This window comes from Suricata suricatta, chromosome 14 (assembly GCF_006229205.1).
Source record: "Suricata suricatta isolate VVHF042 chromosome 14, meerkat_22Aug2017_6uvM2_HiC, whole genome shotgun sequence".
Lineage (NCBI taxonomy): Eukaryota > Metazoa > Chordata > Mammalia > Carnivora > Herpestidae > Suricata > Suricata suricatta.
The window spans coordinates 36,785,859-36,811,242 of NC_043713.1; the positions used below are offsets into that span (position 1 = coordinate 36,785,859).

A 25,384-nucleotide genomic window follows, 5' to 3' on the forward strand; every position below is an offset into this window, starting at 1 on the left:
AAATCCCGATCATCCCACTAGATGGCTAAAGTACAGCTTTTCTGTGAATAATAGCCTTGGTCCATAAAAAGAAGACCTAGTGACTCCTTAGATCTTGAAGAAGTTAGTTATTCAATAAACACTTGTTGATGGTGAGCAACATGACTGGAAATATTTCTCTTTGGGATTTTGTTTTCCCAAAAATTTTTATAAAATGATATTTTGTGGAATGTTGAATATAAATATTTAAGAGACACAGTAAAACTGTAACTCTAAGCACTTCCTGTTTCCAAGCTTTTGCTTGTTTTCCAGTGAGAATGTATAGTAATCCATTTTCAAGCTCTGGTTTGCATGGATTTAAACAAGGCTCCCCTGGAGGTAGGAATGCCAGGGCAAGAATTAACCAGATTGTAATCTTTGTGCCTGGCAGTCTGACATCACTTGTAAACTTTGCCAAAATTCCTTTGGAAGCAGATGTTCCTGGAGGGGGAATGGTAATCATTTATCCTCTTCCATTTGTTCGGTAAAAGCTGATTCATGGGAAATACAAGGATTTAGACTATGGTCATAAACAACTCACTAGAGATGTACCTTTTCAGAGAGAATAAACATGACTACTCTGAAACAGTTTTTCCTCTCTCCCAGCATTTCTCATGTTTTAATCCATGCTTTCCCACCACTGTACAGTCAGGGGGAAGTTGTCATATAGTTGTCCCCCTCTCCATTGCAATAGCTCCCATGTCCGTATGTACATAATTTATGGATCCTAGTAATTTTCCAGTCACTAGTTGAGCATCCAAATATAAACTTCAAGCCCTTTTCCTTGCACTTGTATATTGTCTCTTTCAGGAAAAAAAAGTGGAATTAAAACATAAAACTCCAAAAGGGCCAAGTTTGTTGAAAATTTATAAACAAGGAATACACTGGGTTCCATGTCAACACGGGTTACAATGGCCTTTGGTTGCTACAATGGCTGTGTACTGATAACGCTAGGAGAACATTGCCTCTGATATAAACTAATTCAAGATTTTTATTTTATCTTATTTTATTTTTTGCTTTCAAGGAATACATGCAATTTGGGACAATAAGATGACTAAAACTAATAATGTAAGACCAATTTGTACTTGTCTAAATCTCTAGCAGTTACTATTTCTTCATTGGCAGTTACTATTAAACTGAATGAGTAATCAACTATGGGTAGAGATGCAAGTTCATCCAGAGGTGAATTCTTTAAGGCAACTGCTGAAGCATCTTGCCCAGGAAATCTTGGAGACCTCTTGTGTAATTTGTGTAATTTGTGGTGTGTTCTGCTGTTTTTCTGGGTTGTCAGAATTTGCTTGTGATGTATTATAAACCTTGAAATATTTAGAGCACAAAAAAGAAAATATGTCAAAACAAGTTTCCCCCAGAAATTGCAGGAGAGCAGCAATTCTATAATGCCATATGTAAGTCCCACTAAATGTTAGTAACTATTCCAGAAATATCAAGATGTATTTTTGTTTTGTTTTGCTTTACTTGAGAATACAAGCCTTTATAGAGTGTATCTTATTTAATAAATGGAAAGATCTGTCTAGATGTTCCCTCTATAGAGTTCAAGCTTATATGTTTATTTCCAGAGTCTGTTCCAACACCCGTGACATTACAGAGGGCACAATGAGCCCTGACTGGAAGAACAATATGGGGAAAGCAGTGCTGAGTCTCAGCTGCTCTCTCTGAGCTCAGGTTTAACAAATTTGATTTGCTCTTAGATGAACTAAATAATGTCCTGTCTTAAAAAAAAAAAAAAAGAGCAGAAATCAATGACCTGCTCAAAACTTCCAAGGTAGCCTCAAGAATAAATCGCTTCATATGGTCAATCACTTTTTTCCAAATATTATTCCAAAATTCATGATTGCAGGCTTTCTTAGTGTCTCTTAATCTTTGCAAGCTATCTTTAGCATCTAGATGTGTAAACAATTCTTATCTATAGTCTATCTCAGATAACCCAAAACAGACCCACAAGTCATGTTAGTTACCCTAAGGGAATTCTGCAGCTAATACCGTCTTGGCAGGACGCCAGAATATAGTCCTGCAAACAGTTAAACTTTTGATTAAAAAGACACCTGCATGCTAGATTAGGCATTTTCTGTTCTCCAAATGTCTCACTCTAGAGCGATATCTTCTGTGCTTTGCGACGCAGAATTCACCGGAGATCTGTTACCTGCCAGGGTGCTAGAGTCTCTTCACATGCTTTCTTGGGCGACCAGCTGCTTGACTTGACTGGGTCTGAGGCATTTCTCCGGGCTCTGGGCTTGCTGTGCTAAAACTGGGTCAGTCTCAGGCAAGCTGCTGAATCCCTTTCTGTGAAAAGTCCTGGCTCCGCTAGCAGGGGTTTTTTTGCAGCCTGGAGGTCAGGGCATAAATCGGCATTTCCACATCTGAGCATAAGCAACACTGCGTCCTAGCTTTGCACCCGGGCCGTCTCCCCAACCGCCTGCTTCTAGCGCTTACCAGAGTCCAAGCAGATTTTCATCTCTTCCAAAGCTTCCATGACAAGTCCTGGCCAAGACTACTGACATTTAGAAGAGTAGCCTGAGGAATGGTATGTCCTCCCCGTTTTCTTTATTTCTTCTATACTTATTGCTCAACCCCTAACACCGGGCATTGGGGGGTAAATGATGTTGTAAGTGGGGGGGACCCTGCTCATCACAGGTATAGAGTCTGTTAAGGCAAATAAGTAAACAAGCAATTATTTACAAAGCTTTGTTCCTTCACCAGGCCAGGCCAGGCCGGAGCTATCGTTTTGGAATAAGTCCTGTTAGCTTTACACTCCTCACCCTCACAGACTTGCAATGTAGCATTATGCGACGTGAAGAAAGACTTTGTGCCTTTTTAGAAAAAAGTGAAGACTCTCCTTGGCCCCGCTCAGTGTTCATAACACAGAGACCTTCACGATGGCTGGAAAAACGTGTCTCTGCCATTGAACAAGCATGATGTTCATGGTAGACCGTGGGAGCTAGGAAGCTAAGTTTTACATGCAGTTTTCAGTATCTGTTCTTAGACGTGGTTTAGGTTTTCTGGTAAAATTATACTGTTCTTATTATTCTGTTAAAATATTTGGATCTCTCTCCATCAAGGAGGCTTCCTGCTCTCTTTGCAACAGCGAGGAAAGACTTCTCTTTTCGCATATACTAACCCCTCCGAAGGCAGCATTTTTGAAAAGACTCTAAAGGATTTTGTGTTTCAGAGGACCATTGTTCCCAAATTGGCTGTGAACCAGGGAAAAGATTCTTGCCCTAAGCTTCTTCAATATCCTACAATCAGACCTTCCCCATTACTCCTGACTTTGCTGGTGAAGTCTGAGGGAAATATTTCATGGGTGGGGAGTGGTTCTTGGTGTATTTTCATAGCCGTACTTCAGTCCGATGTCTTAGAAAAATTTGGTCCTAAAATCTCTTTTCACCTTTCCCTACCCTCCCAGTGCTGTTTTACTACCTCAAATAATATTTTAAATAAAAAAGTCTCCAGGCTTAATATGTGTTGCTAGGGCAACTAGAGAGAGCTGCAGGAATTAAAACAAAGCCAAGGAACTGGAACAACTCCTTGGGTGAATCTTAGTCTTAGGTGATGCCAGATCTAGCAAAGGTGAGTTGCAGTCAACTTAGCCTCGGAACAAGCAAGCCTGCTTTCTGAAACTCCTCTTAGAAGCATATCACCTTACCATAGTAGGAAATTTCTTATGTGTCCCTTCCGTTTCTTGTTTGATGGAATGCCCAGTCTTCTCCCCCATATTGACCTTGGTTGCAGATATTTTCACAACAAAGACAACTCTCTAGGTTATAACTTCTGGATGACTATGCACTCCTGAACTGGGTATTGTGGGGATTAAATGTAGATAACACAGGTTATTTGAAAGGTACAAAGGATTTTACAAATGTTAGTTATTTTCCCTGAATATATGGAATTTAGGAGGAAAAAAGGCTAAGAAGTAAGGAAGGAGAGAAGGTACATAGATTTTTGACCTTGAAATTCTTATAAAATTATGGCAAAGAGGGGCACCTAGGTGGCTCAGTTGGTTAGGCGTCAGACTTTTGATTTTGGCTCAGGTCTTGATCTCTTGGTTCCTGGGATTGAGCCTTGCTTGGGATTCTTTCTCTCCCTCTCACTACCCCTCCCCCACTTGTGCATGCGCACGCTCTCTCTCTCACTGTGTATTCTTACAATTGGTCAAATTTGCCTTGAAATGGTTCTAAAAATTGGAATCCTTCCTAGAGAGATATTTATTTTGTTGAAAGAGGGCCATATCTGGTATGTTTTACAAGAGGGTCAAACGTATGCAAGTTTTCTATCAATTAGATGAGCATATTAATGCCATGAAAACTCATTTTCAGATAGAAAAATACATTACTTTTAAACTTTATCTAATGTATCAACCATAAAAGTAACTCATGTTTATTTTAGATTATGCAGAAAATACAGATGGAAAAAAATTTTTCAAAGTTTGTCCAAACATGTTGCTTATCATTTTTTTCAAAAAGTCAAAATTATGCTTACTTGATCTAAAAACTTGTTACTCTTTCTAAATTTCTTTTCTTGGAGACAACTAATTTCATATTTTTTAATTCTTTTGGTATTTACCTCTAAATAATATGTCTGTATATATTCATATGTATCTATGGCTTCCCCACTATGGAAGATGAGAAGTTAGTTCACCCTCTCTACAATGCACACGTACATATCTTCCCAAAATGGTTATGTGTGACTTTGGTTGATTGTTATTCTGTGCTTACATTATTATTATATGTATACTATTTAAAGGTGAGATTGAAAGTTGAACTATGTGGTATGTGATTACTTTTCCTTTTTTCGAACAACTTGGTAATTAATGATTAGCTTGACTTTCTTATTTATTTTCTAGGTGTAAATGAGTAGATCCAGGTTTTGTCAGCATGGACATTATACAGTGTCAAAAACCCACTACAAAATAGAATACAAATTACAAATTTTCAAAAGGTGGAAGGAGCCAGGATCCCTAAATCAGTATTTGGAGGAAAGCCACCCACATATCAGGAATTTCCCTTTTGGGCTTTTTGCTATACACAATCATTATTCTATATGGGTTTGATTGTTTTAGCAGCTAGCATAACATTATTTAATTTCCTTATGATAGTCCATTCTTCCTCTAAGGTGCTATTTTTTCCTGTTTTGGTCTCTATCACTCATGGTAAAGGCTTTTTCTCAAGTGTCTGGTTATACTTGGTTATCTGCTCACTTGTAAGAGTCAGGGTCTAAGGAGCTAGTTGGTAGTCTTAGCATATGACCTTTTCTGTAGGGTACTCTGTCCCATGTCAGTATTGTTAGGACTTTCTTGGGGGTGGGGGTGAGGTCAGATTTCCCAGAGAGGGCTCTTTCATCTTTTACCTGAAGAGTAAATTCCTGGCTGTCAGTGTTCTGTTTGTTGAATGGGGAAAGCCAGCTGGAGGGTCTCAGAATTTCGTGTGTATCGGATCACTAAATCCCTCTAGTATAACAATATTTTAATTTCTAGTCTTAGATTTCCTTATATTTGTTTTTAAGTTAAATTTATTTTTGCGTGAGTGTTCTGAAAACTAAAACGACTACCCCCATTTACAACAAGAGTTGTAAACTTCACAAGGGACAGAGGGAAAGGAACTGACATCAGCTGAGCTTCCAGTATGTTCAGGAACCTTGCTGGTTGCTTTTCATATATTGTTTTCTTAAATTTGGCCCTCAAAGCTACCAATAGATAGTGTCAAACAGATACATGGTGCCATAAAATGGGAGAGCCATTTTTTAAACTTTAGTTTTACACATCCATAGAGCAGAAGAAGAATTTTATAATTTAGCCTTTCTTCCTCAGAAATATAACTGAGGCTGACAAAGTTCCAAAATCAACAGAAAAATTTCCAAAAATAACAATTACAAGAAAACGTCACTTTGAAGGGTAAGGAAATGCTTTCTATTTTAACTTGGTTGTTATCAACTGCCTAACACAGTATGAAAGTTTTCAGTGTTGTCTTTGTGGATTGATTTCCCCAAGTGAAAAAGAAGGTAGGGAGCTGGCCAGGAGGGAGTGTGGAGATGGAAATCAGAGCCAACCTGTCCATTTATTACGCCACAGAGTTAATCCCCTAAGGCCCTGAGAGGAAAAACAAACGAGTTTCCGCTCAGTGTTTCTCAAGATTTCATTGAAAACACAGGAGTCGAGAACCAGCAAAGAGATTCTTTGAATATGATTAAGTTAATTCAGTTCGACACACATGCAATGAGCCAATTGCTTGTTCTTAGCTTATATAACCTATCAGCTACATTCAACACATTTGTTGATACCTTTCCCCCTTGAAACACTTTTATCACTTGGCACCCAGGAAACCACAGCTCCTGATATTCTTCTACCTCCCTGACCACTCCTTCTTGGTCTCCTTTATCAATTGCATGCTGTCATCTCCAAGATTTATAGCTCTGATCTGGACGTCTCTCCTGAATTCTAGGCTTAGATTTCCAACACACTACTCCCTCTTTCCACTCAGATGTCTAATAGGAATATCAAATGTGTTATGTCCTGGTCTGAGCTCCTGAGACTTTCCCCCTTCAAAGCTTGCTCTTTCCTGCCTTCTTTATCTCAGTGATATGACCCCATTCCCTCAGTTCTTTGGGCTCCTAAATTGTGGTATCATCTTTGTTTCCTCTTTCTCTCACTCACATCTAATCCATTTACAAAACCGGTTAGTTCTGCCCTCAAAATATATTTAGAATATGAATATCTTCCCTCTGCCCTTAATCTAAGTTAGCACTATTGTTTTTGCCTGGATTTCCTAACTAATGTTGCAAAATCATCTGCTGAGTTTGTTTCTATACATCCAAGAAGCTCAACAAACTCCAAGTAAGATAAACCCAATGAGATCCCCATGGAGACACATTGTAATGCAACAGTAGAAAGCCAAAGACCAAGAGAGATCCTTGAAAGCAGCAAGAGGGAAATGACTGTCATATACAAAGGTGCTTTAATAAGATTAAGAATTTCTCATCAGAAACCATGGAAGCCAGAGGGTAATGCAATGACATATTTAAAGTGCTGAATGGAAAAAAAACAACACATGTCAACCAAGAACTAGATATCTGATAAAAATATCTTCAAAAGTGAGGGAGAAATTAAGATATTTTCAGATAAACAAAAGCTGAGGGTGTTCATTACCAGTAGACCTGCTCTGCAAGAAATGCTAAATGGAGTCCTAAGTTTAAGTGAAAGGACATTAGATGGAACTCAATGAGGTTTGAAGAAAAAAAGATCTCTTGCAAAATTAACTAAATAAATGGAATAATATTGTGTGGCATAATGGAAGATTTTTCTGGTGTTTGTTCCTAGCTCTTGGAAGAGTTTAAATCCCCCTGGAATTTCCTGCTAGAAGTGTGTTATGCTAATGAGGTCACTCACTGTAGGATTGCTTCAGGATGGGGGCTGGTTACCAGAAAGATCAACTATGTGACTAGATCACTGGAACTTTGGGCCAGTCCTACCTCAGGAAGGGGAGGGAACCTGGAGATTGAGTTCAATTGGTTTAATCAATTATGAACACATAATGCAATCCCAGTATAAGCTCCAGTCACAGAAGCTTCCTGCTTGGTGAACATGGGATACTATTGTGCTCAGATTCCACAAGGAGAGGGCAACTCTGTATCCTCATCCTCTCCTGCAAACCTTGCCCTATGTATCTCTTCATTGTATCCTCTATGGTAAACCTATAATTGAAAATACAGTACTGTCAATAAATTCTGTGAGTTGTTCTAACAAATTAGCAAAACTGAGAAGCTTCTGGAAATCTCTGAATTCATGGACAGTCAGAGGTGTGGATAGCCTCTGAGACTTGTGACTTGCATTTGAAGTGGGGGCAATCTTGTGGAGGACTTTACCCTTCACCTGTGGGGTGTACGTTAACTCTGGGTAGTTAGTGTCAGAACTGAATTTGCAAAATGTCCACTCCAAAACATAATGGAACACATTATGTTTTTAATTTGTCACTCCACTTCAAATTTCCTCTATGCTTTAAAAATTAATTATAAATCTATGTTATTTGGGACACAATGTATAGAAATGAGGACAGATCTAGGCAAATAAACACTCTTTATTACCAAAAATTGTTTGGCCCACATACAAGATGAGTGAAACTGAGTGTGTGGACTCCCTCAGCCTAGAGCTGGCACACCTGAGCACACACCTTTCTCCTTATCCTCTTGGCTTATTCTTACTCAATCCATTGGCTGCAAGAAAACGTATTTGCCAAAGAAAAGAATTCCAAGGAAAGCGAAAGGAAGTTTTTCTTTGAAGAGAAAGAACTTTCTATATATTTTCAGGGATTATTTGTTCTTAAGAAAGAGCAGCTACAAAGAGACTTCCAGAAAAATGGAATGCCAGAGAAACAATGTACCTACTGCCATTTGTGTTCCAACAGATGTTTTTACCCAAGACTTATCCTTAGCAGCCCTTCTTCTCAGGTGCGCAATTAGGAGACTGGAAAGCAAAGGAGAAAACCACCCTATTTTGTGTGATTAGCCCCAGTGTGATTTAGCCCCATTTTACAAATGAGACAGCAGAACCAGACATGGGGAATGTGTATGGCCTGCATTCCTGGTTCACTTGCTTTTTTTCTACCTATTACTTGAACCAATTAGCATTGGGAAGAGGATGAAGAATTGTCATTATTTAATTTGACTCATAAGCCTCTGATATTTTTATTAGGTTTTCTTTAAAGCAAGCATACACATATTTTCCAATGCTCTGTGGCATACTAATGTTATTGAGCATCTCTTAGGTAAAAAGAGAATCCTTTGTTTCCTGAAGGCATAGAAAAATTCTCATCGTTAGACATGCCCTTCAAAGATGTTGGCTAACTCAAGTAGCCTTAGCGAACTGAAGAAACTGTCCAGCCCTGGTGTTTCACCTGTTCTCCCATTTACTTTATTTATGGCACAAAACCTGGAAAAGATGGAACAGCCTGATGAAGGAAATAAAAATATCACCCACTGTCCCATGATTTAGATCATCAACATTTTTGGTGTATATTTTTCCATGCACAAGCACTCAAATATTTATCAAACCAGGATCATTCTTACACTCTTTCATAATCTGATTTTTGGCTGGACTTATGTAACTATCTTCCATGTTGATAAATATATATGTTCATCATTTTAGTATACTAGCCTACCATATTTTGCCATAAGTAGTTTAAGAGTTCCTTAGTGTCCATTATCTTCTAATATTATAGATAAGGCTGCACGAACATACTTGTTTATATATCTTTGGGTTCTCATAGTGGAGGTGACTCCATCACAACATAGAGCCCCAGCCTAGTCCATGGCATCCAGTCCCAGTCTAGGTTTCCAAGGTGCCCAGAGAACGTCTTCCTGGGTGTTGAGTGTCCCAGTAGCTGATGTGCTCTGATGGAATAATGAATCTGAAACTTCGCCAGCTTCTTCTCACCACACGTGGCTCTATCCCAACTTTGCAAATCTGCCCTTCTGGGGCCACTAGGACCATGGAGTCCTACTTCCGATGATTCTCTGTATCATGGAGACAGAGACCTCAGTTCGTGGAGAAGATCCTTTTTTTGACAGAATACTTAAATTCAGCTGCTTCCAGTGCTCATTGTATAGTTTAACTGCTGTGGTGTTACCCAGGGAGCTCTGACCAACTGAGCTTCTACTATGTTCATGTCCTTAGACTTCAGTATCTTTCCTGCTATGTCTAGAAATGCACAAATCTGACTTACCAGTACCAAGGTCTCTAGAATTTACCTTAAAAGAAACCCATAGCTTTGCACCTCAAAGTGTGGTCCTCATAGATTCTCTGGGGTTCTTGATGAAATGCTGACTCTACATCAGTAGGTCCAGGTTAGAGCCTGGGCTTCTGCATTTGTAACTAGCTCCCAGGTGATGCCAACGCTGCTGGTTCTTGGACCACATTTTGAGTAGCAAGAAGAGAATAGTTCTTAAAATTTGTTAGACTATATTACCTGAGGCACTTGTCAAAAAACACAGATTCCCTGGCCCTAGACTAGACCTGCTAATTCAGTTTAATCGATATTTCAGGTGACTTTGGCAATTAGAAATATTTAGGAAATGCTGAGGTAGGGATCAGAACTAAATGTGGCCCTTGGGAGATGAGTGGATGAGACATTGAGATGCAGCTGGGAGAGACGTGGACAGACACCCATGGACATGCCTTGGTCTCTCACCTCCAAATGGAAGGGGGTTTCTCCCACTAGTGGTCATATCAGGTCAGGATTTGCCCCGGCACTTGATGTAGAGCAAAGCCTCTTGGTACTTTCTCTAGTGCCTCTTGAGTGTTTATAGCATTTTCATGAACTGTAAATCAACCCCAGACTCCGTGAGCACAGACTTTCAGCAACATTCCAAGTCAGAGTTCCCAAAAATGCCATTCATGAAGTGTTGGAGCCAGATTCACAGATTCTGCTGTTGGCTCTGCAAAGGAATTGGCTCTTTGAGCAAACAAAACACACAAGCCAACATTGCATGGGAAATCAGAGGTTCTTGGGAGTGATTACCTCTGCAGACCTTGAGTTTCTGTCCACTCTTCGTAACTCTTAATTTGATTCCTGTTGCTCTCAACACACTGACCTCCCAGATGTGCCGATTCTCCTTTCTCATCAGCTCTAGCACACACACAAGTCACTAATTCATTCATTTATTCATTCAACAAATAATTGTGGAGCTCATAATTGCCAAGTACCTGGCTAGATGCGGTAATTCAAAGGATCAAGTCAAGTAACATAAACTGCTTGTAAGAGTGTCAGATACAAAGCAAGCTCAAATTATGGTAGCTATTCCTATTCTCTCACTCATCCCCTATGGAGTACACAAGGTTTTCTCTTTTCAAAAAAATTCTGTCTCCAAACGCAGGAAACGGTGAGAAATTTTGCTGTAGTTGCTTAATACTCAACTGACAGGTCCTACTTCATGCTGCAAGTGCTGACTTGTCTTTCCTCCTGTGAACAGACGGACTCCACATTGCTTTAGAAAAGTTTTCATTGAAACCAAGGTATAAAATACACAGATATTGTGTTTTTAAAAACATTTTTTAATGAAGAAATAATTCCATTCCAAAATATAGACACACAATTAAATAGTTTAATCACTTCAAAATATAACATGTCCCCAGGAGGTTCCAACACACACGCACACACACACACACAAAACGATACTTAACAGCAATACAAAAAAACCCCACACAGTAGTAGTTTTGTTACAATACCAATGAATATTGTGAAATCTTTAGTGTCTCTGAATTGGTTATTTCAAATGGTGTCAAATTACAGTAGTCAGAATTAAAATGTCTTACAGTTAATTAGCCTCCAGGATGTAACATTTCTGATTCCCCCCCCCCCCCCTCTTTTTGGTTCAAAAGTAAAAATGCCCTTTCTTCTGAGGACACAGTGGAGTTCTTGTTTGTGGCTCCTTGGGTGGAATCAAACCAAGGTGGTTGCAGCAACCAAAGGTTGCCGTATTTACAAGGTCTATCTACAGTTAACAGCCCAGAACTAATAAGGGTGGACAAGGATGACCAAAATAAAAGCAGACATTAGTGCTAAATTATGATGCAACAGTTTGGCTCATGCATATAAGAAAATACATAGTATATCACAACAAAGGCCACACTCTTATGCAATTCAATTCACATTACTACTTACAAATGAACCTTCCCTGCCTTATAGAGATCATTCAAGAATCCTTTCTTCACAATCTCCAACACATCTCCCTCTGACCAACCAAACTTACCCTGACTTGCATCCTGACCAACCACGACTGATTCCTGAATCTTATACAGTAGATTCTGCCCTCCATCCTCCCCCCCTCCACTCACATGGTGCAGTGGTGGGGGGTGGGGGGAGGTTGGCTGTGTTAGACCAGTGCTCATTAATAGGCCATCATCCCTGATGGAGATGGATGTGCAATTTATTGTGGAATAAGAAAGAAACAACCCCTGCAAGATATAATTGTATCTAACGGACAGACCAGGCGAAACCTGCTAGGTTTGCACTTAGAACAGGTCCCAAAGGTAAATTTGGAGAGCCAGGGAAAGAAAACCACCAAGAAACACAAAAACCCAAAACAATACACGCCATTTTGTCTCGGTTACAGGACAGGGGTGCTTGAGTCTGGTCTCAGTGCTGACGTGGAGCTAAGAGAAAGAAAATGTGGCTGGTTAGTCAGGAACTGGTCATTGGTGGCAGGTTCCAGAGTCCTTGCAATGGCTTTGTACGACGCTATTGACAACTGTGTGATGGAGTTGGCAATGAAAGCTATGACAAGGGGGAAGACTATCAGCCAAACAGTTCATACCTTAGACACATTTTGATGGAGAAACACAAAGTGACAACAGAAGTCAGCTCGGTCCAGTAGGTGGCTGAATGCCACTTGCAGGATCAGAGTTCCAAGTTCAAGAACTACCTGGCTATGCTTGAGAGCTGACAGCAATGCAGGTAGCTGGGATGTAATGGTTTTAAGTACCGAGTATGAGGCACGAGGGGCCACCTGCCCCATCTAGAGAGGTCTGGTTTCACAGAGGATGGGCGGTGGAAAGGAGATGAACATTAAGATAAACCAACAAAACTCAAAATAAAACCCATCTGTGCAATGAAATCTGACAACCGTGCAATTGTGCCACTTTGGTGTCGGCCTGTTTTCAGGGACATTTGTCAGGCTGGTTCTCTGGGGAAAGTATGATGAAGTACATCAATGGACAGAATGGGCTTTTTAGTAATGCCAACCGAGAGCTTTACTATCCCCAAGGCAAGTGATTTTGTTCCAAAGGGCAGCCAAGGAGATGGTTTGTGACCGAAGGCAGGGACATCTGAGAGCCCCCTGGAGAGGGACCTGGAAGGCAACCTGATGTCCTCAGCTGGGCACACACCAACTACCGACTGTCTGGGCTGGGAGAGAAGGTTTTCACCAGCCCCAGAAGCAAAATCAAATTGCTGAAGCTCTGAGGTTGACTCAGAGCCTTTCTTGCTTATTCTGAAATAAGGCCTTTTTAGAGATTTTGTTACACAACTTTACCCTAAAGCAGTGGTTCTCAACGTTTAGCTTGTGTCAGGAATCACCTGGAGGGCTTATTAAAGCACATCTGATTGGGCCCAATATGCAGTGCTTGTGATTCAGCAGGCCCGGGTTGGGGTAAGAATTCGCATTTCTAAATAAATTCCCAAGTGATGCTGATGCTGCTGGTCCAGGGAGCAGACTTTGAGAGCCACTGTTCTAAACTGATATTCTCTTCTTTCTTTGAAAGGAGACAGGAATTCCAGAGAAGTTGCCAATTTAAATATAACGTATTCAATATGTTGCAGGATTTTGGTCTCATCAAACCTTGAAACAAGTAGATTATTTTTTCATTTCCCCAGAATCCCCAAGGGAGGCCTTCAGCGATCCCCAATGAGGCCCCTCCTAACGGGCCATCCACAGAGGCTTTCATTCCTCCTCCTTCAACAGTTCTTTTGCACATCGGCTTTTCACGGAGTGCAAAATCCCAACTCAGCTCAGAAGAGCCTGTTTCCTCGCACATGACCACAGAAGGCTGCATGCAGAACACCAGGTAAGCCAGCTAAGGCAATAAACATTCAGAAATAAAAGGAGAGTGAGCATTTGCAAGCGCACTTTAAGCCTGTACAATTAAAGCTGAAGGGCTCCAAACGACCTGATAGGGGAACCTGCGGATGAGCGGTGCGTTAGACATGCTCCCTAAAGCTAAAACAAGAGGAACGAGCCCGTGGAAGAGCAGAGATAACTTTAGTCCGTTTGGGGATCTTATGGCACCTGTGGTTTATAAACAGCTTTAGTAACGAGTATTTCAAAACATAGTTCACAGTTTTTAAGAAGATCTGTGCTGATTTTAAAAACTAGATTCTATATAATTTGAATGTTGCCTTTTTTTGAATATGATATCTATTTGGAAAAACATATTTACACTAAATTCTATGGCTGATTTGTAAGAGTGTCTTGAAAGAAAACAACCCCAAGTTGGAAAGAAGCCCCAAAGACTGGATTATCCTGGTGTGCTTGGTTCAAGTCACTGCTCACAGAGACTTAAAAGACAAATGAAGATGGTGCAGGCCAAGGACCCTTCTTGGCTTCCGGGCTCTGAGTCTGTACACTCAGGTACCAAATCCTTTGGGGTTAGTGAATAATTGCAAGTGGTTGTTTTTTTCCAATTGCTGTGGGAAAAAAAATGTACAGTGTATAATAAACTATTCTGCTAAAATCTCAAAGAATTCAGAAATCAAACTTCCAGCTATAAACAGTATTAATATTGTCATTGTAAACGGAACGGTTCATGTGCAAAGGCTGAAAATGCTTGTTAATACTGCCGCCGTGAGCAACAGCAGCGCGGGTTTTCAGCCTGTGTTGTGTTGTTGTGTGTGTGTGGTTGTAGTTCTATTTTTTTGTTTTTAACCAGGGATGAGCCATGTTACAGAAGATGTAGTTGAAAAGTTAGCTTTGAACAGAAGTCGGAAGTCTTTTTTTTTTTTCCTTCTCAAAACACACACCTAAGAACTACAAATCTTAGAATGGAAAGTTAGCTGCACTATAGTCAGCAGAACGCGTCTCTAGGGGTGGGGGTCTGTCAGGAGCTGCTGGCCGGCGGCTCCTCTCTCTGCGGAGGCTGCTGCCAGGCGGCGTCTTCTCCTCTGTGTGGGTGGGTGCGGGGATCTCCTTCAGCACCAGCTTTCCTGTTACCTTCATCATCTGTCTGACTATAGCTTGCCTGGGAATAAGGAATGTGTAATTTTTTTTTTAAGATGAAAACTGTTCTCTAAATTAGGGTTATGAAGCTTAGGATTCCCCCCACCCCCATCCCCGACACACTCATATTCACACACACTCTCTCTGTCCTCTCTTCCTCTGACAATCAGGAACAAACGTTCGGGGGCACCGTGTGCTACTGTTCCTTCTGAAAGCGAGGACAAGAATCCTCTGCGTTGATTCTCTTGCTTAATGGGCACTTGAGGCATCTGGAGGGTCGAAGCCACACAAACAGAAATATTTGTGCTGTCCTCACCTGACAAGCAGATGAGACCCCTAACCTACCATCCAAATGACATCATAGTTAGAAAAAAACATCCACAGTTGATTGTCCAAGCCCCCAGTTTCTGAAGTTAGGATGTAGCTGGCCAAGGAGAGTGGTGTATCGTGTGGCCAGCGGGATGGACAAGGACCAAATCCAAGATCCGAGTCTGCTCAAATGGAGTTTTGGTGGATTCTTAAGTTTAGATATTACATATACTATTTCTTCCAAAGAGGCTCGTTGGAAAGCAAGGTTTTGCTCTCTTCACTCTTGTTGGTATTGATGAGTGCATTCTTATCTTCAAACAGGAATGAAGCTCTTTTTGAGCAGAGGATGGGTCTTTTATTTCTTGGGGGTCCCACCCTCTGCCCTGTACCCATGCAGGACCATGCCTTGGTGGACACCTAATGGACTTTTGGCAATGAAGCTGGCTTCAGGACCCTCGGATAAGAAATGCACAGCTTTGGGATAATTTCTGGTCTTGTAGCACAATCAGAAGGCCTGAAAAAATGATTTCAGTAGCATAAATGGTTCCAAGATTTCAGTTGTATTTCTTGGCTACATCAAGAAAAATTATACTAGGATAGAACGAGCCACAAGGATGAAAAGTCACTGGCTTCTAGATTGATCCAGAAGATTTTAAATAAATGTTGTCTATGTGGCAGATTTAGTGGCAGGCTAGTTCATGTTTAGAGACCTGTGGAATGCCAGCTGGGGAGGTACATGATGTAGGAAATGGCAGAGGCCACACTTTTTCAATTTTTCACTGCCAGATTTACAACAAAAGATTTTTAAAAAATGGCCTGAGAACTTTTAGAGTACTGAAATCTTTTGCTTTTAGGTAGAACCACCAAATGCCACTTCTTATCTGAGTTTGCGTCAAGGAAATGTCATTAGTTTTTAAGAAAAATATTTTTCTCAGAACAAGTTACTGATGTTTAAATAATGTGCAGAATAAAAATGATCCGATGGCTGGCACTAGGAGAAAGAAAATACTGTTAAAGGAGAGACTCGCTCCTTTGGGACTAGATTTGTTATAACTGGAATAGATATTTTCAGAAACAGCTCCTGGGAATTTTTTCACTATGGTCACAATGAATCAGAAGAGCATGTGGTATGGGGTTGTCAAATCCAAGGGACGTACGCTAGAATGCAGACAATCAGATCCTTCTTTTCACACTAAAAAGGACTCAAAGCTCCTAAATAGTTATGCCATAATTTCTACTTGCTGAGACGAGAGGTCAGTAACGCATGAGTCAAGATGTATTCTTTGCACGTTGATTTGTCATTTAAGAGCTACATATTCCTTTTTAAATTTAGCAGTCAGAATGGACTTTACTACCATCTGTCCAGTAGACTTATGGGAATCTATGAGTGGGAAAGACTGTATCACTCAAGTAGATAACAAGTCTGGGGTCCTGACAGCCAGAGACTGTGAGAGGTGCATTTACTCCGAACCGTATGGGGGCCAGCTGAAGGGCCATTGGCTGGAGCCAGAGGAACGAGCTAGACTTATGAGATCGTGTAGTCAAAGGCATATAAAATTATTTGCTCATGCTGAGTCCTAGCTTTGTTTATAAAAATACAGAGAGCAAGCCAGTTCTGAGCCCTGGGGGATGCCCCATACACTTACAAAATACCTGGAGCAGCTCCTCAGGATGAAAGTGCTTGTAAAGCACTAAGCATAGTGCCAGGCACGTATATGTGCGCTCATGATAAATTATGATGTGTCTGCCACCGTGTTAAACTCTTTATGAGCTACACCCCAGTGAAGACAATTCCACTATGAGCTAAGTATCATGATATATGTTGTACAGAGGGAACAGAGGTTCATAGAGATTTAATAATCTGTCGAGGTTATGCTGCTCTGACTGGGTGGAATCCACATTTGAAATCAGGTCTATTAGAGTCCAGAGTCTAAGCTGCAGACGGCTGCACTCATGTGGTCCTCCCAATCCAGTGCGATTCTCTCTACATTATACGCATTACTAAGGATTTTCCATATATGTAGGTACACACATGTGGGGAACCACATGCCATGTAAATGATATTTTAAATTGGGGCACCTGGGTGGCTCAGTCGGTTAAGCGTCCAACTTTGACTCAGGTCATGATCTCGTGGTTCGTGGGTTCAAGCCCCGCGTTGGGCTCTGTGCTGGCAGCTGGCTCAGAGCCTAGAACCTGCTTTAGATTCTGTGTCTCCCTCTCTCTCTGACCCTCCCCTGCTCGTGCTCTCTCTCTCTGTCTCTCAAAAATAAATAAAATACATAAAAAATTTTAAATTAAGCTGTATCTTGCTGAATTCCACAGTCAATGTGAATCAGCTGTTCTCAAAATATAAGGCTGCAGTTTTCCTCCCTGTTTGCTTCTTTTGTTTTCTTTAATAATACATGGTTTTAGGGGCACCTGGGTGGCTCAGTCGGTTAAGCCTCCGACTTCGGCTCAGGTCAGACCTCACACTCGTGGGTTCGAGCCCCGCGTCAGGCTCTGTGCTGACGGCTAGCTCAGAGCCTGGAGCCTGCTTCCGGTTCTGTGTCTCCTTCTCTCTCTGACCTTCCCCCTCTCATGCTCTGTCTCTCCGGTATCAAAAATTAATAAAACATCAAAAAAAAAATAATACATGGTTTTGCTGTTACTTGTTAAAGTACACATATTTGCTCTTTGGGGCCTGAATACAACATGAGTAAGAAGCTGACCCATCTCTGGATGTGCTAAGCAAGCCTGGACTTTTCCTTCTCAAGGACTAGAGAGGCTGCAAACTCAGATGCTGTTAATGGACTGGTGATGAGGCTTCTTAGCCCCGGAAGATTTCAGGGGCGTCTCTGTTGGTACAGAAGTCTCTGTGCCAATTTTCCTAATTAATAGAGTAAAAAGTCAATTCCCAAGATTGTCTGCCAAATCTCCCCTGGATTATAATGAAATGCTCCAGGGGCGAGGATGATTCTTTGATATCAGCAGGGAAGGAGGATATTTTATCACAGAAAACACAGAAACACCTAAGAGAGCGTGATTGTGAATTTAGGTTACAAGTCATCAGAGTTCAGTGTGCGGTGGCCACATTTCCTCCTAAATAAGATGGTACTTACTCGAGAGGAGAGTGATAAAAGGATATTGTGTTCAACCTTGCAAGCTGACCTGCGGGTGACAAAGGACACAAACAAGAAAGGTGACATGTCAAGACTGTGATGCAAAAAGCTGGTGAATTATTTGGTTGGAAGCCATGCAGAAAGACAGACAGAGGCCAGCGAATGCAAACAGCATTCTGTCCCTTCACGCAACCATATGCTCACAGAGTAGTCAAGGAAAACCACTTTACTGTTCTCTAGGGCCTGTGACTTGAGCGGACACCCATGAGCCTACTATACCCTCCTACACCTTTGCCTTTCCCTTGAAGTCATGGGGCATGGAAAGGAGAGAAAGAGCTTAAGATTGACCAAAGATGGCAGAATCTCCAACTGGATCTTAAGCCATTAATAGAATTTCCCTTTGTTTCACTCATACAAGGTTAAGTTCCTAATTCATTAATGTAAATAAAAATCTAATATTTTATATGAAATGACCATCTCCCTTTAAAAAAAATCTAGAATTTCAGTTACTGTTGTCACCCAATCTAGAAACTGATATGGGCTCAATAGGCAGGCCTACCAGGCTCCTTAAACGCCATGAACCAGAACATTGATTATTTAACCACGTCCCTCTCTCCCTCCATGCAGCAGAGCCAAATGAAATACGTGTAGGAATGCCATCCTTCGGAGTTCCCAGAGACAATTTCCTTCTGTGGGCGGGTCATAGAAGCAGCAAAGTAAGAGCATTCTCCCTGGGTCTCCCCTTAAGGCAAATCTGACCCTTTCCATTCTGTAACGTTGAATCATGGCTTTACCTATATAATCGTCAATTTTTTTTTCATTTCTTTTGTTGTATGACTAAGCCTACATTTTAGTTGCCTCTGAAAAGTTGTTCAACTGAAAAGGCTAAGGGAACATTTCAAAGGGGCAAAACTTTTGTTTGATACTGTTAGGGTGGGGTTGGTAGGCTTCAATTTCTCTCTTGCTACATTCTTCTTGGGAAAATATTTCAAAACAATCCATAAACATACGAGAAGTAGAGGCAATCTTCTCTCTGCTTCTCTTTTCCTTCACTGACAGAGTAAGAGGAGGCCACGGATCATCTAAGAGTGTGAAAGAGACTCGTCTGGCTAGTGGACAAAAAGCCTGACATAAAGGAATATCTCACAGGGCCTGGGGGAGGCATTGGTCTCAACCAGGCAAACATCCCTGAACTCCCACAGCCTCAAGGAAACACCTGTGAATTACAGGGAAGAGAAACATACAAGCAAGACAAATACCGCAGTAGAACTAATTCTGTGGGGGAAATGCATCCCTTCTAGGATGATTTACCAATCAACACTTATTCCCAATTGCATGTGTTATGTTCAGTGAATTCTCAGATGGATTAACAGTATGCCCCAGTATATATGAAAATCTGTCCATCCGCAGTCTGCTGAACATGGGGTCTACAGTTGCCCCCTCCATTTCTCCATGAGATTTGATACTTTTCCACTGATTTATTTTGACATGAGGTGGGTAGTGGGGGAAGCTGAGGGCAAATGATGCAAGGGAGGAGATATATTTATGCTTATTCAGTTTCTGAGTGCTTTGTGCCCTGTATCTTTTTTTTTCTTTTTAATCTGTGAGAAAAAGCATCTTTCCCAGTGATCTTGGAGGAGGGTGGATTGTTTGTCACCACTTTTCTACTGAAACGATGAGGTTTTTTTCACTTTTGGGATCAGAATTTCTAAGAATTAATGGTGAGTGGTAGCTCTAAGAAGTATTTACAATTCTTCCTGTTTAGAATATGTGGAGTAAGGAATGCATTCAGAATATTCTGGAGAGGGAAGGTGGAAGAAAGGAGAAGGTGTGGATTTTCTGAGTCCTGTGAAAGACGCAGCCACGGAGGGCTGAGGGCCTGGGGCTGCGGGCTGGGCCTGGGTCCCCATACCTGGTAGGCTTCATCCTGCAGCTTCTGCTTCAAGTACTCCTCCATCTTGAGCTCATTCTCCAGCTGCCGGACAGAGTCATTTTCATAGTCCTCATCCTCTGGCTGCACGTAGGGGTCCCCATCTTCTGTGACCCTGGGGACAGACCACAAAGGCTGCTTGGGAACAAATCTTTTTTTTTTTTTTTTTTTTTAAGTTTATTTATTTATTTTGAGAGAGAGAGAGAGGGAAAATGAGTCGGAAAGAGCAGAGAGAGAGGGGGAGGCAGAGGATCCAAAGCAGGCTCTGTGCCACCATCACAGAGCCTGATGCAGGGCTGGAACTCACCAACCACGAGACCATGACCTGAGGGGAAGTCAGATGCTTAACTGAGTGCCGCACCCAGGCGCCCCTGGGAGCAAATCTTAAAAGTATGGGTGGAATCCCAGTGTTAGCTGTGGTTTTGCGACCTTTACTTAGACCCCCCAATTCACTTCTTTGTTTCAGTTAATTTCAATTAAGTGTCTTCTGTTACCTAACAGAAAAAAATTTTATAAATTTGGGAGGTTTGGAGAAATACGCGATCAAAGTATTTTTATATGTAGTTTGTCTATGACGGTCTGATGATCACTGGCCATCTGTGCTTTCCTCTGACTTACAGGAATGAGTTGCCCTTAAAATGTTCATCAGTCTTAAAAAAGGCAGCTTTATCTTTTGGTAGGATATAGTTTTCTCAATCTGAGGGCTTTTTTTTTTTTTTAAATGGAAACCAAGATCACTTTTCATAAGGAAAGTGAGCCCTCTAGTGAAATAAGGACATTTGTTCCTAATTTAATCCTCTCTTGTATTATGTACACATGAAAAAACATGCGCCCATGTGCTTTATTTTTACAGTAAAATAAGTCTTAGAATATCAGCTCATCGGTTCCAGAAGGTAATACTTGAACCCATAGCTCTTGATCTTAAAAATTTATACTAGTTCTGAATCTAAGAAATCTACTTATTCAATTCTACCATGAAATACATAGCTAGGAATGATCTCATTCACTAATGTGTGATTCTATTTCCATGTATCCATCCCAGTTTATAAAAATCCTTCCTTCACGAACTAAATCATGGAACTAAAGTATTCTCAGGGTAAAACACACGGTACGTGTTTAGGCAGTACAGATATTAAAACATCCCCTAAAGTGAAAAGAGTGGTCAAGTAGAAGTTTCTGGGTTGGAACTTAAATGCCATTGTTCATGTTTATTTACATCCGTATGACATGTTCTCATTATATTTAGGGGTTTGGGGCCAGCCTAAAAGTGGGTCTGCGATGCCTCTATGAACTGTCCCTCCTCAATTTCCACAGCCATGTTCCTGTGTGGTTCTCACACCAGCCCACCAGGGACAGTAGACTTGGGTAGACGGAGCCACAAGCTTGGATCTTAGGATCAGAGCGAGACGATTTTAGGTGACCACAAATAAATTCTTCATTATAAAAAGTCAAACAGACATGTTATTTGCCAGACTAAACTGATGACAATTAATTCACCATTTTGATTAAGAAATCAAATAATTCTAAATTACAGAGTAAAGGACAAGAAAGCAAATAGCCTATTGCTATTTGAAATTATGTTACAACTGTTTGATCTTAAGGCCTGCCTTTTCACAACCAGCTTTCAAACCGCATCTATTTATAATTCCCCATTATTACTGGTCTACTCATTACTTGGATTGAGATCCAGAATGCCAGAAAGGCTTCCGGTTAATTTCTCCTTTACGTCCTGAAACTGGCCAGTTTATTTTTATAGACTAGTGTGTGGAACTTTTCACATTAAACATCATCACCCTTCTGCAGTAATTTTTTAATTAAAATTTAAGATTTTTTTATTGTTTAGAGAGAGGGTGCAGGTGGGAGAGCAGCAAGGGGCAGAGGGAGAGAGAGAGGGTCCCACGCAGGCTCATGCACTAACATAATGCTGCATGAGCCCGATTTCTCTTCAAGGTCCGTTGCTTCCCTGCCTTCCTTACCCCCCAAGCTAAGCTCTGCATCTCGGTTCTTGTTCCCTCTTTGTTTTTCAGCTTTGCTTTCCTGTCTACTTTGAGTTTGAGCTGATCCAGGGCACAGAGAGGCTAGAGGGGACGTCACTGATTCTGCTGGTTTCTGTCAAGCTACAGAAGGCTAATTGGAAGAAAATCTTTGCAAAGTGTCTTTCAAAGGTCAGATTTATACACATTCAACAAGTTGACCAGATTAGATTTCTTTATAATGAGATTTTATACCTTTACTTATTTCAATTCCAAGTGCTCACATAATGCTGCTTACACTCATTTTGAATAGAGGCTTCTTCAGCATCACCTGGTCCTCTAAGGGCAAATACAGTAAATTTAGAAGATAGAATGACTTATCCCCCGAACTAGTCGGTGAGTCTTGGAAGGCTGGGAAGGATTTTTAAATCCTATTTTGTATGCAGCTAGCATGGTGCCTTGGGTGATGAGCATTGGTTGCTTTTGGTTATTGTTATTCTCAAATAGTGAGGGGGAAAAGTCCCAACACCAGATTTAATGTAGCACCCTCTTCTGCATCACTCCTTTCCAAACTAAAGGACTACGCAACCATGTTTTTTTATTTTCTTAACATCTGTACTGAGTATTCCGTTACTGAGGAATGTTCTGGAGCAGAAGATACTCACACGTCGCTACGCATGGTGCTGGGGGTAGCGCCACCGTGGAGGTACCCAGGTTTTCGGGCATGGATTTGCGCTAGAAAAGCCTTTTCAGAGGTTGGCGATGGAACCAGATCCTCAAACTGAGTCCGTGAAAATTCAGAATCCACGTTACTGTCAGTTTCACTGCCCACCTCTGTTAGGGATGATTGAAGAAATGAAGAATGACTTAGATTTTTTTGTGATTGGCAACTAAAGGGTTAGACTTAACACAAGTCAAGCTGCGCTGTATAAAACACCAACCAGTTACTGCACATAAGCCAATGGAGTTTATTATTTTTTTCAAAATGACATTTAATACTAACATGGATTTCTAGACAATTATCTGGTATATGGGATTGTCATTTTGGACAATCATATTATGAGGAAATTTTGTGTCTTAACTGACTTAGTTTCTTAATACTTTGTTTTACCCTTCCTACAAAAGTCTTCATTAAAACTGCTCTTACTTTTGCTTAATATTACTTTAATTTAGGAAACACAAACCTAAAATGCTATATTCACATAATATTTCAATGTATTATAAGTATAAACTAATAGTATATGAAATGAACACAGTAAGAATGACATTTTTAGTCATCATTTGCCAGGGGGGAGTGGGTACCTGTCATTAATCATGATGCATTAACTACTGCCATTTTTATCCTAGTTGCTAATATTAATCCAGACTGGCAGAAACAATTTTGATTACTTCAGTTCTTGTTATAGAGGCTTCAAGAAACTTAAATTCAGAACCTTTTTAGTAATAAAGTTCTATTTCTTATAATGCTTGTAATCTCAAACTATGTGACCAGAGTCGTGCCGGACAATTATCTTCCCGAGTGGGCTTATGGAACAGATGAGATGTATTAGCAACTGGTAAGATATTTATTTGCATATTCATGCTGTTCAGGTTTTAAAAACTCCATGTAGTATTATTAGCATAAAGAGACTCAGTGTTAAGCTCTTTATTTTCTGGGCAGATCCTTTTTTTTTTTATGTTTTATGTATTCTTGAGAGAGAGACAGTATGCGCAGGGGAGGGTCAGAGAGAGAGAGGGAGACACAGAATCTGAAGACAGGCTCCAGGCTCTGAGCTAGCTGTCAGCACAGAGCCCAATGCGGGGCTCGAACCCATGAACCATGAGATCATGACCTGAGTTGAAGCCGGACGCTTAACTGACTGAGCCAGCCAGGTGGCCCGGGGCAGATCTTTCTTTAGACATGTTACAAAGGTAAATTTCAATTTAGCCTCACTCAGTGAGCCATGTATTTCAAATTAACAGAGTTTAAATTAGTAAATAAAACATTTGACCTTTTAAAATAACTTTAGCATCATGTCACAATGGATCATGATATTACAAATAATACATACCTACAAATACTAGAATTGCAAGTCAACACTAGTATTTTTCTTTATTCCTTTCTGCATGTTTCAAACTTTTGGCATTAAGCATATATTGTCTTCTCACCATTAAAATATAAACAGTACTAAAAAAATCTGAATTTATCACCAAATATCATACTGATCTTTAAAAAAATCTTTTTTATATTTGACAGTGAGGAGATCTCTAACAGAGGCTCCTAGCACTTGTGGGTCCCTATTCAAAGAGCAGACAAATGAGAGGGGACCGGGCACTCACCGGAATTCAGCTCTTTCACGAGAGAGGACATGGTGTTAGTGATGGAATCTGCTGCTACTAGTAAGTCATTTCTTAAGTTTCTTCTTGAACCTTGAGTGAAGAAGAAATTAAAAAAAAAAAAAAGTTAAAAAAAAAAACCCACACAGCTTTTCTTTCCCACCTTTCAATTTTTGTGCGTGGTTTATCATTTACATTGATATCCCAAAGCAAGGAAACTTCCAAGACGTCTCCTTTTCAGAGATGTTTTGGTTCATTTTCTGAAAAAATACATTGTACTTAGGGCAATGGCCTTGATGTTAAGAAGCCATGGGCACTGATGAAGGAGGGGTTCATTTAATTTACTGTACAGACTGGGGGAGTTCTGCAAGTGAAAGGGGGTAGTATGTGATGTGGCACAGCCTGGGAAGTTCCCAGGTAAACCGGTATCTAGGGTCACCTTTCTCAGGAAAACTCACACAGATGCAAAGTCTAGTGTTGCCCGGAGACCCGCACCTTGCCGGCTGCTGTTACCATTTCAGCCATGACCTGGTAGCTCAGCACATGGGATTCTGATCTCCATCACCACAGCCTCTATCTCTCATTAGGGCTCCCAGAGTTCTCCCTACCATGGTAGTGTATCTCTGGGGAATGGGAACCCTATGCGCTGAAGGCCCCAGAGCATGGAAGACGGGTGGAGATTCTTCTCCTACGCTAAGACCTGGGCAGAAGATGTACGTCCGATACCCTGAACTGCAACTTAGGCTATGTTTCTCCATGGTAGAAAAATATTACGATGATGTTTCAGGCACACGAAGGGTTACGTGGGAATTCGTGGCTTACTTGGGTGTGAGGCAGAGATGGAACATAGTATCTCAAAAGGCTTAAGATCCCAAACACCTGACTTGCAGATGAACTTGGGCAGCAAGAGCTCCTTCTGAGCCAGGAGCTGCCTATAGGCCACACTTGATCCTGTACTTTCTCACTAAGTCAAACTCAGTATGTAAAATAATAAATACATGTAAATTAAAAAATCAGGAAGTCAG

At 40.8% G+C, this 25,384-nt stretch overlaps 1 protein-coding gene and 1 long non-coding RNA gene across 19 annotated transcripts in view; one reads left to right on the forward strand and one right to left on the reverse strand.

The window, feature by feature from the left end:
* Nucleotides 1-14,273, forward strand: part of LOC115277318 — a 15,476-nt gene extending 1,203 nt beyond the window's left edge. Inside the window, exons 1-3 of one of the 2 annotated variants that reach the window (XR_003902367.1) lie at nucleotides 2,479-2,560; nucleotides 13,395-13,585; nucleotides 13,984-14,273. This is a non-coding gene — a long non-coding RNA (uncharacterized LOC115277318). Of the gene's footprint in view, nucleotides 1-2,478; nucleotides 2,561-13,394; nucleotides 13,586-13,983 lie in introns of those variants that run through there. The other variant, XR_003902368.1, reaches the window with a different exon arrangement.
* The window catches only part of DTNA (dystrobrevin alpha), a 255,612-nt gene continuing 241,281 nt past the window's right edge, over nucleotides 11,054-25,384 (reverse strand). For 9 of the 17 annotated variants that reach the window (XM_029921423.1, XM_029921421.1, XM_029921431.1 and 6 more), the window contains 5 exons: nucleotides 24,363-24,452; nucleotides 22,709-22,877; nucleotides 20,053-20,185; nucleotides 18,141-18,189; nucleotides 14,666-14,755 (listed from right to left, as the gene is read on the reverse strand). In XM_029921423.1, the coding sequence (XP_029777283.1) occupies nucleotides 18,172-18,189; nucleotides 20,053-20,185; nucleotides 22,709-22,877; nucleotides 24,363-24,452 (410 nt within the window). In that variant the 3' untranslated portion in view covers nucleotides 14,666-14,755; nucleotides 18,141-18,171. Of the gene's footprint in view, nucleotides 12,176-14,427; nucleotides 14,756-18,140; nucleotides 18,190-20,052; nucleotides 20,186-22,708; nucleotides 22,878-24,362; nucleotides 24,453-25,384 lie in introns of those variants that run through there. The other 8 variants (XM_029921418.1, XM_029921412.1, XM_029921415.1 and 5 more) reach the window with 2 other exon arrangements.